Genomic DNA, 13,015 nt, shown 5'->3' on the forward strand with positions numbered 1-13,015 from the left:
TTTTGTGGTGATGCTATAACCTAATAATAAAGCAAATAATATAATTAAACAAATATCAAGATTCCATCCATCCATCCTGGAGCCCTGAATTGGGTTCATTTTTCTTATGAGAGAAAATGAGTAAACCCAAAGTATACATTTTCAAAATGTATTAATATAAAGGTTCAAGTTAATAACAGCACTGTGTCTCCTCCTTTGTTCAGCATGCCAAAAGGAAAAAGAGCACCGTACCCAAGCAGTAAACACTTTTATTATGAGACACAGAAACAGAATAGTAATATGAATGGTTAAAAGTCATGGTTCAGACTTGGCTTCTCCCCTTATTTGGAGCTGGGTCCGGCCCTTGGGTCATCTTAAATCTCCTGGAGCGGACATCTCCCCGTAATCAGAACAAAAACGACTCCTCCCTACTTTTGCAGTTTCTATGGAGATGTTTTCCTCTTGGCTGGCCTTTACCAAACACCTTAAATATCCTGTACCTTGCTGTGCCATCTACAGCGCAGCGCAGGAAGCATCCCCCAAACATTCCTAAGGCGGGGGCTTGTGTTGTATGGGTGTGGCATTTTGTTTCAAGACTCTATTCTACAGGGTGGGCCATTTCTATGGATACAGCGTAATAACATGGGAATGGTTGGTGATATTAAAGTCCTGTTTGTGGCACATTAGTCTATGTGAGGGGCCAAACTCCTCAAGATGGGTGGTGACCATGGTGGCCATTTAGAAGTCGGCCATCTTGGATACAACTTTTGTTTTTTTCAATAGGAAGAGGGCCATGTGACACATCAAACTTATTGGTAATGTCACAAGAAAAATAATGGTGTGCTTGGTTTCAACGTAACTTTATTCTTTCATGAGTTATTTACAAGTTTCTGACCACTTATAAAATGTGTTCAATGTGCTGCCCATTGTGTTGGATTGTCAATGCAACCCTCTTCTTCCACTCTTCACACACTAATAGCAACCCCACAGGAGAAATGCCAGCACAGGCATCCAGTATCCGTAGTTTCAGGTGCTGCACATCTCATATCTTCAGACCATAGACAATTGCCTTCAGATGACCCCAAAGATAAAAGTCTAAGGGGGTCAGATCGGGAGACCTTGGGGGCCATTCAACTGGCCCACGATGACCAATCCACTTTCCAGGAAACTGTTCATCTAGGAATGCTCGGACCTGGCACCCATAATGTGGTGGTGCACCATCCTGCTGGAAAATCTCAGGGAACGTGCCAGCTTCAGTGCATAAAGAGGGAAACACATCATCATGTAGCAATTTCAAATATCCAGTGGCCTTGACGTTTGCATTGATGAAGGATGGACCCACTATCGTTGTACCCCATATACCACACCAAACCATCACTTTTGTTGTTCCAACAGTCTTGGAGGGATCCATCCAATGTGGGTTAGTGTCAGACCAATAGCAGTGGTTTTGTTTGTTAACTTCACCATTCACATAAAAGTTTGCCTCATCACTGAACGAAATCTTCTGCGTGAACTGAGGGTCCTGTTCCAATTTTTGTTTTGCCCATTCTGCAAATTCTGTGCGCCGATCTGGGTCATCCTCGTTGAGATGCTGCAGTAGCTGGAGTTTGTAAGGGTGCCATTTGTGAGTAGCTAATATCCGCCGAAGGGACGTTCGACTAATGCTACTCTCCAGTGACATGCGGCGAGTGCTACGCTGTGGGCTCTTGCTGAATGAAGCTAGGACAGCCACTGATGTTTCTTCATTACTGACAGTTTTCTTGCGTCCACATTTTGGCAAATCCAACACTGAACCAGTTTCACGAAACTTAGCAAGCAGTTTGCTAACTGTAGCATGGGAGATGGGTGGTCTCGTAGGGTGTCTTGCATTGAAATCTGCTGCAATGACCCGGTTACTGCGTTCACCAGATATCAACACAATTTTGATCTGCTTCTCACGTGTTAACCTCTTCAACATGTCAATGGCTGTGAACAAAGAGAAACTTGTAAGTAACTCATGAAAGAATAAAGTATAATACATATTTGTGTAATAAAAGATAGAATATTAATGTGTGATTAAAAAAGATGTGGCAATTATGAATATAAAATAATGAGGTATATAAGCATCAAAGATTAAAAAAAAATTAGATAAAAATATAGAAACAGATAACTATTCATCCTTAAATTAGTATCATCAATTAACCTAATCCCACGCATGTCTCAGACTCTGGGAAGAAGCCACAGTTGAAGCTTATAAAGTTGGGGAAACCTGCAGTCTGCTGAGAGTGAATAAGTCTCTTGAATGAGTGACAAAACATTTCTCCCACTAAAAACACTAATGTTTTCTCTGCAACACAAAAAAATAACCTCTTTTGATGAAAAAAATATTCACTTTTATTGTTAAAATGACACGCACAACACCTGCAATGTTGTTGTTGCTGCAGAGCTCATTTGTCGTGCTCAAAGGTGACACCTGGTGGAAGTTGAGCAGAAACAAGACATTTTAAAATAAAATGGTAACCCTTGAGGCTAGCTTACATGATTTTTTTTAAGTGATTATTTTGCAAGAAGCATGTCTTGCATGTAAAGTATAATTAATTATTAATAATGCCAAAGTGAAAGAACATGTTAAACATACAGAAATGTAAAAAAGGATAATATAGAAAACATGAAAGCTTTGTTGCACTCAAGGGACACATGAAGTTTGAATATACTGTTGGAGCTCTGACAGGAGATTTGTTACAACTTGTTATATATTAAATATTAGATAGTAAGTCAAAATAATAGGAAATTTTGTGTGCGTGGCTGTCGCTAAAATAACTGTTTTAATGGGAAAATTACCAACATCTTGTTATGCTATCACAAAGAGGGACAAACTCTGAAGGGCCTACAGAACTGGGATGGTGATCATGAAGGACAATGAGAACCTTCTCACAGAACTTTGGTCTAAAAGGAATTTTTGCCTGATTCGAGTAAGACTGACTCATCATTTACAATTCAAGCAGTGGTTGCACTAAAGTCTAACAGTACAGTCAAAGTTCATTTCAAATATTCACAGTAGCCTTAAAGGTTATAGTCGAGACCCTGGAATGCTTTAATATAGTTTTAAAAATATGAACAGCAGATCAGTATCGGTTTCATGTTTATTTAGTCCTAACTTAGCTTTCATTTCCCCACATACTGAATAATGAGATGCTGTGATGGGTTTTATTGTTGTTGTTTTGAATGTGTATATGTATGAATCCGGGTTGATATGATTTGACTGATTTGTGTATGGCTTGGTGAACAGAAGACAATTTTCCATTGATGTGGAAACCACAACCACAGACTGATGAACTAATACTTGGGAGAGATTATAAGGAAAACACGAACCCTTAACAACTAAAATGAAAAAGAAAAGTATATAATATCAGGATTAAATGTCAACAGTGGGATTTTTGGTTTTCATAATTTTCCGTTGTTAAGATGCTCACAAGATGTGATACAAAGCTCTCTAAGGTTAAAAATTAGAAAAATGTTTCAGCATCTTCTTCAGACTCGTTGAAAGTTTCATTTGAGTAAGTACTCAATAGATGCTTTAAAGAAACTGGGTGAAAAGATTCCATAATTGTGGGGTTTGGGAGATCACAGTTGAAGGGGCTATCTAAGGGAGTAAAATGTCCTGTCAGGCTACTGATCTTATCTTGAAAAAAGCTTAAAAAGTCATTGCGAGTTGGAGAAGAGATGATGTTTTTCACTGTATCGAAGAGAACCTTAGGGTTTCTTTTTCCTACTGCAGGTTATTTAGAGAAATAAGTGGCTCTTGCATCTTTCACTATGTCGTTAAAGGTGGATAATAGTTCTTTCAAGTGGAGCTTATAAACCTCAAGTTTTGTGGCTTTCCACTGGTGCTCAGTTTTACAGCAAATTAACCTAAAGCTGGTGATAGTTTCTGTGAACCAGGGTGGGGATTTAACAGTGCCACCTTTCCTGATTTCAAGAATTTTTAGACATTGTGAACTGAAGGAGGCCACATGCTGTTCCATATCATCAGTTTCAGGTAGATTATTATCAAATAATTCCAAATTCTTTCACCACAGAGTCAGTAATTAGTTGTAAATGCTTCACATGAACAAAGGGCACACAGGAAATAGAAATATATTTTTATTTTCCTTCTTTCTCTTCAGATCACAGATAAAGTAGAGATCAAATAAAAGACGTTTATGATCGCTTATAAAAATGTCCTCACGACAGACTGGTCTGATATCCAGAGCCGGTGACATAATCAGATGATTCTGTGAATCTGATTCTGTCACTAAATTAAATTTAATAATATTTATTCTATCATAAACTCCTCCTCCTCCTCCTCCTCCTCCCTGGAGGGGAGAGGGAGGGGAAACAGGAGGACAAAGGAGGGGGGAACAACTAAGCTGTAGTGCCTCTTCACCTCACTGTGCAATACCTTTTGTGCAATACTTTTGTAAATAGTCAACAGTGCAATAGACTCAATACTTGAAATGTGCAATTCACTTGTATTTTTATTTTTATTCCTATTTATTCTATTTATCCCCTTCGTATATTTTATTTATATTGTCTCTGTATTTATATATATGTGTATGTGTGTGTGTATATATATATATAATATTCTGTAACTCTGTAACTTCTGTCGGTGCTGTGCTTTTTTGGAAATCGAATTTCCCAGAGGAACCCACCCGAGGGATTAATAAAGTTCTATCTAATCTAATCTAATCTAATCTAATCTAATCTAATCTAATCTAATCTAATCTAATCTAATCTAATCTAATCTAATCTAAACTGTCATTGACGTGGAAATTAAAATCCCCTAGCAGCAGGATTCTTTCCAGCTTGATGGTGGACAATAAAAAGTCCCCAAACTCCACAAAGAAAATCCTAGCTAATCCAAGTGGTCTATAGATTAATATCAGATAGAAAAGGTTAGTGCTATTAGTCTTCTTCATCTGAATATCAAATTAGTTAAAAGAAGGGGTCTTCACTAGATGACATGTTTAAGGAGTTTCTAGCTATAACAGCCAGCCCATCTCTATGTCCTGAAAGTCACGGTGTGGTTAGACAAACACTTATAACTCAAGTATTAATAAATGGTGTAAACAGGAAGTGGAGCACTCACTCACAAGTTTCATCCACATGAAACTACAGCATGTGCTGCAAACTGAAACCTTTGTTTATGTCTGTGGTCCATTTGATGACTCACTCAGTTAAACTCTGCCAAGCTACAGAGATGCATTTATCAACTGCCTAGAAAATGATTAAACTTGCTGTAACTTCCTGTTTTTAGAGCCGTACTAATGCTCTTCTAGCAGCTACAATGTATATCTTCATTTGGACACATTTAAATAAAAGTAAAGAAATATTCATACTTGGTGTCAAACCTAATTTTAATGTTATTGATACAAAACAGTGTCTGTAAACATAATCTTGAAATGGACTTTTGAACTGTCAGGTTTCTTAAGAAGTGAGTTGTAACTCCTGCTTAGTAAATGATTGACTTCTTATGTGCTGAATAGATGTCAAGTCCTCGTTTCACAGCTGGAGACTTTAATTTTTAGTAAACAGAAGGACAGGTTACACCCAGTGGATGCTTTATTAGAGTCCTTGCTGTCTTAATTCTTTGTGAAACATACTGAACAAGGTGCGTGTAACAGAGACTTTGGTTCATATTAACATCATAGCCTTACGCAGTTGCTACACATTTGTCGTGATCTAAATCTCCCATTTCATCACATCCCCCAAAAAATAAATGAGTAAAATTTGAATTACAAGTTTGCAGCTCTCAGTATATTTAGATATCAATCTAAACATTTGTGAATGTTTTTCTGTAACTGTAAATTTAAAACACAAGTGTGTGAAGAAGAAAACTGAAAGTGAAATTTTAAAAATAAAGTTCACTTTTTTCCACACATTCTCACATTTACAACATTTTTACATTCACAAAGGTTCTCTAGTGGATCTAGATTTCTGTTTAAAAGACACTATAACTGCATAAAAGTATTGCCAGGAATAACACAAATCATGGCACTGCATCTGGCTGTCTTGAAAATTAAATATTCATTGCAACTAAATTATTTAGAGAAAAAATATTAATGGCTTTTTCAGGCAGAGGTTTGATTGTGACACTCTGTGACAGTATTTAGCAGTATTTGTAGCATATATGAGAAAACGAGGTCACTTCTGTTTGTAAGAGAACTGCAGGTTGTGACATCAACTCAAACAGACATGGAAAGTCACAGCACCAACAACAATGGTATGTTGTGTCATCGCAGCTCATAGCTTCACCTCGAAACACTGCAGCAGGTTGTGGCATCACCCTAAAGAGCAATGGGATCATCCCCAAACATAATGGCACCATTTTAAACACCCGTGGTATCATCTACAAATGCAGCGGCATGACCTCCACAGGCATCACCCACAAAATGTCGAGGATGTCATATCCACAGTCAGCAATGCCAAGGGATGTCACCCCCAAACACCGAGGCGAACACCGAGGCATGTTGTAGCATTTGAAGGCACCATCTCAAGTCACAGCTCAGTGTTCATTATGATCTCGACACACCCTTTCCAAAGAAATTCGACTGCACAATAATCACTTTTGATTGACCACTATTATGCTTCCACATCACAAACAAAATGCAATCTGTGTGTTTTTCTGCCCTTTGTTCATGTTTTACCACATCATGAAAAATACCTTTAGAGCAGCGGCCCCTAACCCCCGGGCCTCGGACCGGTACCGGTCCGTGAGTCGTTTGGTACCGGGCCGCGAGAGTTGAGGCTCAGGTGTGAAATGTATAGTTTTCAGGGTTTTTATCGGTTTTCAGCGTTATTTTGTTATCGTTTTTATCGTTAACTCGGTTTTCCTGGGTCTTTTCACGTGTGTTATGAATAAATTTTCTTTTTTTCGGTACCGGTACTGGTTTTATTTTGTTGTATTTATCCGCGACACCTTAAAGGCCGGTCCGTGAAAATATTGTCGGGCATAAACCGGTCCGTGGCGCAAAAAAGGTTGGAGACCGCTGCTTTAGATGGGTTATGATTTAAAGCACTGCTGTATTCCTGAAAATGCTTCGGTGTATGTTTGGGTTGTTATAAAGGAAATTTCATGCCAAACATTTTTTGATGTTTCTTTTTGTTTGTTCTTTCTTCTTGTGGATTAACTTTAAACTGGACGGCTGCTTGATCTGAGGTGTGGATCAAGAAGCTTCATGTACCTCAGATTGAAACCTGCATGGTCCTGTCTTTGTTCATGATTAACTATGAGTCACACTGATAATCATAATCTGGCTGACTCACATCTACAATGACAACATTTACATAGCTCAGATCCTTCATAATTTTCTGATTGGTTGTAGTACAATAGCACAATATATATGGACCCTAGACCAGTAGGGTCCACTAAAGACAATGGGACTGAATAACGTCAATCCAAAGCCTTACACATCACAGTATATCTGCTCACTGAGCCAGATTAATTGAACTAGTGATATGGATGGTGACACACACAGAGGAAGTAAGAGACTAGGAAAATAATCCAGGATATGTCTTTCATTTCACAAGTGAAGGGAAATGTGTTTTGTTTATCACAATGTTCCAGCTTCCTCAATTACAGCTGTAGCACCGCCCACTAACACACATTGCAACAACTGTAACTGTCCTGGAGGGTGGACTCATTTCTTCTGAGACATTTGCAGGGTTTCTTCTATTTCTCTTAGAGGGACTTTCAAAGAGGAGATATTTTTCTTTGTCAACTCAGATGTTCAGGTTTATTTTGATTCTCTTAGCTTTCTGATTCACATTATTAGATGTGGTGTGCAAACATTTACTTTAAGGTAAGAAACTGTTCTTACTCAGTTGTTTTTGTCAGTCTGTGTTTAATATTTGCCAGAGAAATGTTGAAATCCTTTTCAAGTTTAATGGATAAAACTGAGAGCTCTCTAAAACGGCTTTCCCCCTAATAGTTTTCCTAGAGAAATCCACATTCACCTCATGCTGGCTCTGTCCACCAAAACTGCATTTGTAATCAAACAGTAGTTAAAAGGCGAAAAAGTTTTAACCTAACATTTATGTCCAGCAATGTGTCGGCTGCTCAATACTCGCAAATCTATGAATGACAATGACATTATACTCTCAAGCATCTTTAAAGCAAACACTTTCAGTGTAATCTGCCACTAGAAGTCTACATGCTGGAAGTATATGAATACTTGCAGAAGTAAATAAATATTTAGAGTGCCAATGGATGACCTGGGTATCACTGTGATATTTATTTGACAGATGTGGATGTGGATTCTGATTAGTCTTAACATCATCTCAAAGCTGCATGGGTATTCAGGGGGTTACTTCCCAGAAGCATGTGACTCAATGTTACCCGATCATAATGGTGCAGCTCCTCAAACCACAAACCCCCCCTTCATGGTTGAATATGTGCCCGGCAGCTATCCTGGAGAGCCTGTTACAGGTACAGGGAACGCTGTAGTTTTTATTTTGTTAAATTTGTTTATCACAGCAATGTCTGGTGTAATTGTAATTTACATTTTTTTTTACAAGTTATTACAATCTCTCTTCATTCTCTTTTTCCCAAATCTTTGCTCGGATGAATTTTTGAAACAATTTTCAAGTTTTGCTCAAGAGCAAGGAATCCACATATTTTAGAGGGTTTATGTTAGAGGCTCGAGAGGTTGCAGATGAAACACGTCTTACTGGAAGATTTGTTCTACTTGAGCCTAACAGGACTCAACTCCTGAAATGCGGTGTTTTGGAAGTAAGTAGTTGGAATTTGATTTATTGTTTTCATTTTTTGTAAATCTGAAGCTCTCTTATGTTTTGCCACTCTTCTCAGGATTCAGCTGTTAGTCACACAGTTAATCACAAAAGAACTTTGATCCGAGTTAACTGGACTGCGACAGAAGCAGAGCAGGACATCATGTTCAGGTGACTTTAAAATTTCTGATATTCTATGGCTGACGTCCACGGTGAAAATCGAACCTGACCTGCTTCAGATTTCTGTAATATTACAATGCAACAGAAAATGAATTATATCAGCATTCATTCCCTTCTAACATATTTCAGAGCAACATTTCTTCAGCAAAGGGTAAAATTCTGGGAAAATGTGAATATCATCTTACCTCAGCGCACTACTACTACAACTACTACACCGGAAACAACTACTACACCGGAAAAAGCTACTACACCGGAAAAAGCTACTACACCGGAAACAACTACTACACCAGAAACAGCTACTACACCGGAAAACGCTACTACACCGGAAACAACTACTACACCGGAAACAGCTACTACACCGGAAACAGCTGCTACACCGGAAACAACTACTACACCAAGCACCACAAAGGGCAACACCAACATAGAAGAAGTAAGAACCCACAGGTGGATTTGATTTTGTAACACTGTACACAAAGTGACTCATTAACCTTGCAAGAGCTTTTTTTGACAACACTGCTCCCTGTTTCTGATTTACTTTCAGCGAGCAGGTATTGCACTGATGTGTTTTGATTGTGTTTTGGTGGCAGAGATGAAAGTAAGTAGCATATTTAACGATACTCAAGACACGCACTAAATGCTATTCAGCCCCACCTTAAAAGAACAAAAAGAAATGTAATTGTGTTCTACTTCATGTCTTGTTAGGTAATATCCAATATAGGCAAAGTCTTACTGGCCAGTGAGGCTGTTTTTCATCATATAAATAAGGTAAGAGCTGGGGGCCTTTGGTGCTCACAGTGTTTTATTTTCTTCTTGTCCTGCATCTTTGTATTGCTTCCAAGAATTCTTTGAGTATGTAGTTAGTTTGAAAGCCGGGGGTTCACGGGGTGCTGGAACTTACCCCTGCTTTCATAGGGTAAAATATGGATTTTCAGGGCTTTCAAGGCTGTCTAACTTATTATATGCACTGTTGTTTTTATTTAAATTTTGTAGGTGTGTAAGGTAGCAGGCAACGTCCTCTGTGTGGCTGTTGAAATCTCATCCCTGATCTTGTTTAGTATCGGTGATTCCTCCAAGGTGAGAACAACTGGTGGTGTAAAACCCGTCTCATTAACAACATCTGTTTAATTTTTCCCACATGTATTTTTAATGTGTGTGTTTATGTATTTTTTAGGTCATCTTCTTTGCTCTTGTGTGTGTGATGATAGTGATTAATTTCACTGGAACAGTAATTTTGTCTCTGGGGATTAGAAGTGGTCCTGAAAGGTACGTTTAACTTCACTTTGCATGTGCAAACATATCAACTGACATTTGTGCAAAATGTTTATTTCATTTTTCACGTTCTCTTCAAGAAGGAAGATTTGTGAATACGCTGCCAGTGTTTGTTTTGTTATCCATAATATATTTACAAGTAAGAAAATTCTTATACTTGTAAATTTAAGAGTATTAACTTTACACCATCAAAAAAGAGTTTGGACTTTTTTTGTGGAAGTAGTTGCCACTGCCTTTACATTGCTCTGATATTATTTCCATGTTTGTTTTGGGCCAGTTGCTGTCATATTTCTTGGTGTTATGGAGAATGAGTGCGGAAATAACGTGAGGGACTCTTGGCTTCTGAAAGTGATGATTGCTTTCACAGTATGGGATTTCCTGAATGTAATCTGGATTGTCATTTTGAGCAGTGAAAAACGAGGTGAATGCCTTGTGCCTGTCTGAATATAAAAATCTGCATCAGATACAGCATCAAATCTAATGAGGAATAATAATATTAGTATTTTTCTGTTACAGGCCATTTAGGAATGAGCGAGAGAAACAAGCAGCAAGTTCATGTCTGTTTTTCTCATTTCCAGAGGAGACTCAGAGATGTTGTTGTTAATATTGTGTCAGTAATCCTCTTCGCTGGAGCCATTTCTTTTTCTATAGCCATCATTGTTGGTATATTTACTTGTCAGAAACAATAGTTTTGTGGTTTGTTTGAATCACAATCAGATTTCTCTTACAGTTTATATATAGTATGGTTACATCACACTGATCATATCACACTGTTTACCTGCTGCTTCCTCATTTAATGCAAGTAGTGCTTGAGGGTCTTATTTATTGTATCTCGTAATTTTTCAATACACCAGGCAGACTACACAGACTGCATATTGCTTTAGCACACTACAGGGGCGATTCTAGGATCAGAGCTTTGGGGGTGCTGAGCACCCAGAGAGCTGCCCAGCCAGGCAAGATAAACTTTACTCGTCACAGTGAGACTTCTTCCCCGTCTCTGTCAGTCCCTGCATCCCTAAATGTCTCCAGTTGTCCCGAGTTCTCTCTGACTGTCTCCTTGGTGCAGTTAAACCCCTGTTCCTCCCTGTCCTCATCGTCTGTTGTCTTCGTCTCTGTTATCAGTCATCATAATTTTACCATCTCTGTGCAAGTCTGCAAATTTCTTTATTAAATCATGAAATTCTTAAATTCATCAAGTCTCTCTGTGCCTGGGTCCTCGTCACAAAACATGACATCACTGTTTTGTACATTTTAACTCAATTTAATCCCCACATTTGTAAAAGAAAAGCAAAACACTTTTTTGAAATGTCTGTAACAAATCTGATAAAGGTTATTTAAATGCTGCAAAAGAAGAATGGATTGGAATAAAAAAAAAATATCCTAACCTTAATTACTGGGGAGAATAATGAATGATGCTCACAGTGAGCAAAAAGTAAACTGAGTGTATTTTCTGGACAGAGATTCACTTTTAATGTGTGTGTATCATATAATACAGATACATAAAAAAATACACTCCAAAAATAGAAGAGTCCTTAAAATATTTTTATATTTTTAGTAGTGCGACAGACAAACAGCAAAAAAAAGTAAATCTTTGGGCTAAAAACGCCCCTGGCACACTATATAGCTTGTTTTTCATTTTCAAGGGAAGTTTTCCTAACGTAGGTTAAATTAATTCTCATCAAAGTTAAGCAGTACTTCGAGGATGAAGTTAGATCCACCTGTGTATTGCCATTTCAAAGCCTTGCCGTGTCTTGGAGGCATTTTCTTGCAGTCAGATTAAGAAAAAAAGCCTAATGAAAAGCCACACAGAACAGACATTATTAGGCAGTGTATATTTAACAGTGGAGAGAGAAGACAATTTCACATACCCGGGGCTTGACATCACACAGGACCTGTCACACAAACACTCTGAAGATGCTCAAGAACTTCTACTCACCATCCAGAGCCAAAGTGACCTTCCCAACACTGCATATCACATCACTGTACATGCACTCAATAACAAAATAATGTATTTCAATAATTTTTTTTACTGTTCACTGTAAATCTGCACACTGCTGATTTGCAAACCTTTTTAATTTCCATATTTAATTTGAGGTCATTCTTGTATTTTTAATGGTCGAGAATTGCACAGCAGTAAGCGTTTCACTGCATGTTGTACTGTGTATGATTGACAGGTTTGAAGGAGGGGTTGGGTGTATCCTTCGTGGTCCACCATATCTCAGAATTCATAGCGCGGCTCAGCCAATTCCAGTTTCCAACAATGGCGGCAGCTACTTAGTTTTAATATTACTCTGTCTGGATCACAAAAAAAAACCTCTTACGATATTTTCAGGCCAGAATGTAGCTGTGTAAACTTCAAATAAATGCTCTTTTCATCAAGACCACTTGAGGAAGTGGAAGTGGAGCACTCACTCACAAGTTTCGTCCCCATGAAACTACAGCATGAGCTGCAAACTGATGTCTCATGATTCAGCAGTAAAATGGCTTTTCTTTTGTGGTATTTCACTTTGAGTTCAAAACAATAAACCCACTGCTGTGTAAAAGGTAGCCTTTGTTTATGTCTGTGGTCCATTTGGTGACTCACTCAGTTAAACTCGGCCAAGCTACAGAGATGCATTTATCAACTGCTTAGAAAATGATTAAACTTGCTGTAACTTCCTGTTCTTAGAGCCGTACTAATGCTCTTCTAGCAGCTACAATGTATATCTTCATCTGGACACATTTAAATAAATGTAAAAACATATTCATACTTTGTGTCAAACCTAATTTTAATGTTATCGATACAAAACAGTGTCTGTAAACATAATCTTGAAATGGACTTTTGAACTGTCAGGTTTCT

General features: G+C 38.1%; 1 protein-coding gene across 1 annotated transcript; it reads left to right on the plus strand.

Annotated features, from left to right (window-relative positions):
• The first annotated feature begins 7,642 nt into the window (after positions 1–7,642).
• LOC309699859 (uncharacterized protein) lies at positions 7,643–12,983 on the plus strand. The gene is made up of 12 exons (XM_082523035.1): positions 7,643–7,799; positions 8,242–8,425; positions 8,586–8,728; positions 8,807–8,898; positions 9,037–9,337; positions 9,449–9,502; positions 9,610–9,672; positions 9,898–9,981; positions 10,079–10,170; positions 10,257–10,315; positions 10,454–10,597; positions 10,693–12,983. Exons 1-12 carry the CDS (start codon positions 7,773–7,775, stop codon positions 10,863–10,865), a joined length of 1,416 nt encoding a protein of 471 aa, XP_082379161.1. The 5' UTR covers positions 7,643–7,772; the 3' UTR covers positions 10,866–12,983.
• The last annotated feature ends 32 nt before the right edge of the window (positions 12,984–13,015 follow it).

This window comes from Aulonocara stuartgranti, assembly GCF_965226115.1.
Source record: "Aulonocara stuartgranti genome assembly, chromosome: 23".
In the NCBI taxonomy this organism is placed as follows: Eukaryota; Metazoa; Chordata; class Actinopteri; order Cichliformes; family Cichlidae; genus Aulonocara; species Aulonocara stuartgranti.

Bases quoted from the DNA above. Each gene is read 5' to 3' on its own strand.
- LOC309699859 (XM_082523035.1), top strand. From the start codon at position 7,773: ATGTGGTGTGCAAACATTTACTTTAAG. The intron at 10,316-10,453 runs GTAAGAAAATTC...GTTTTGGGCCAG, and splicing joins TATCCATAATATATTTACAA to TTGCTGTCATATTTCTTGGT. The intron at 10,598-10,692 runs GTGAATGCCTTG...TTTCTGTTACAG, and splicing joins TTTGAGCAGTGAAAAACGAG to GCCATTTAGGAATGAGCGAG.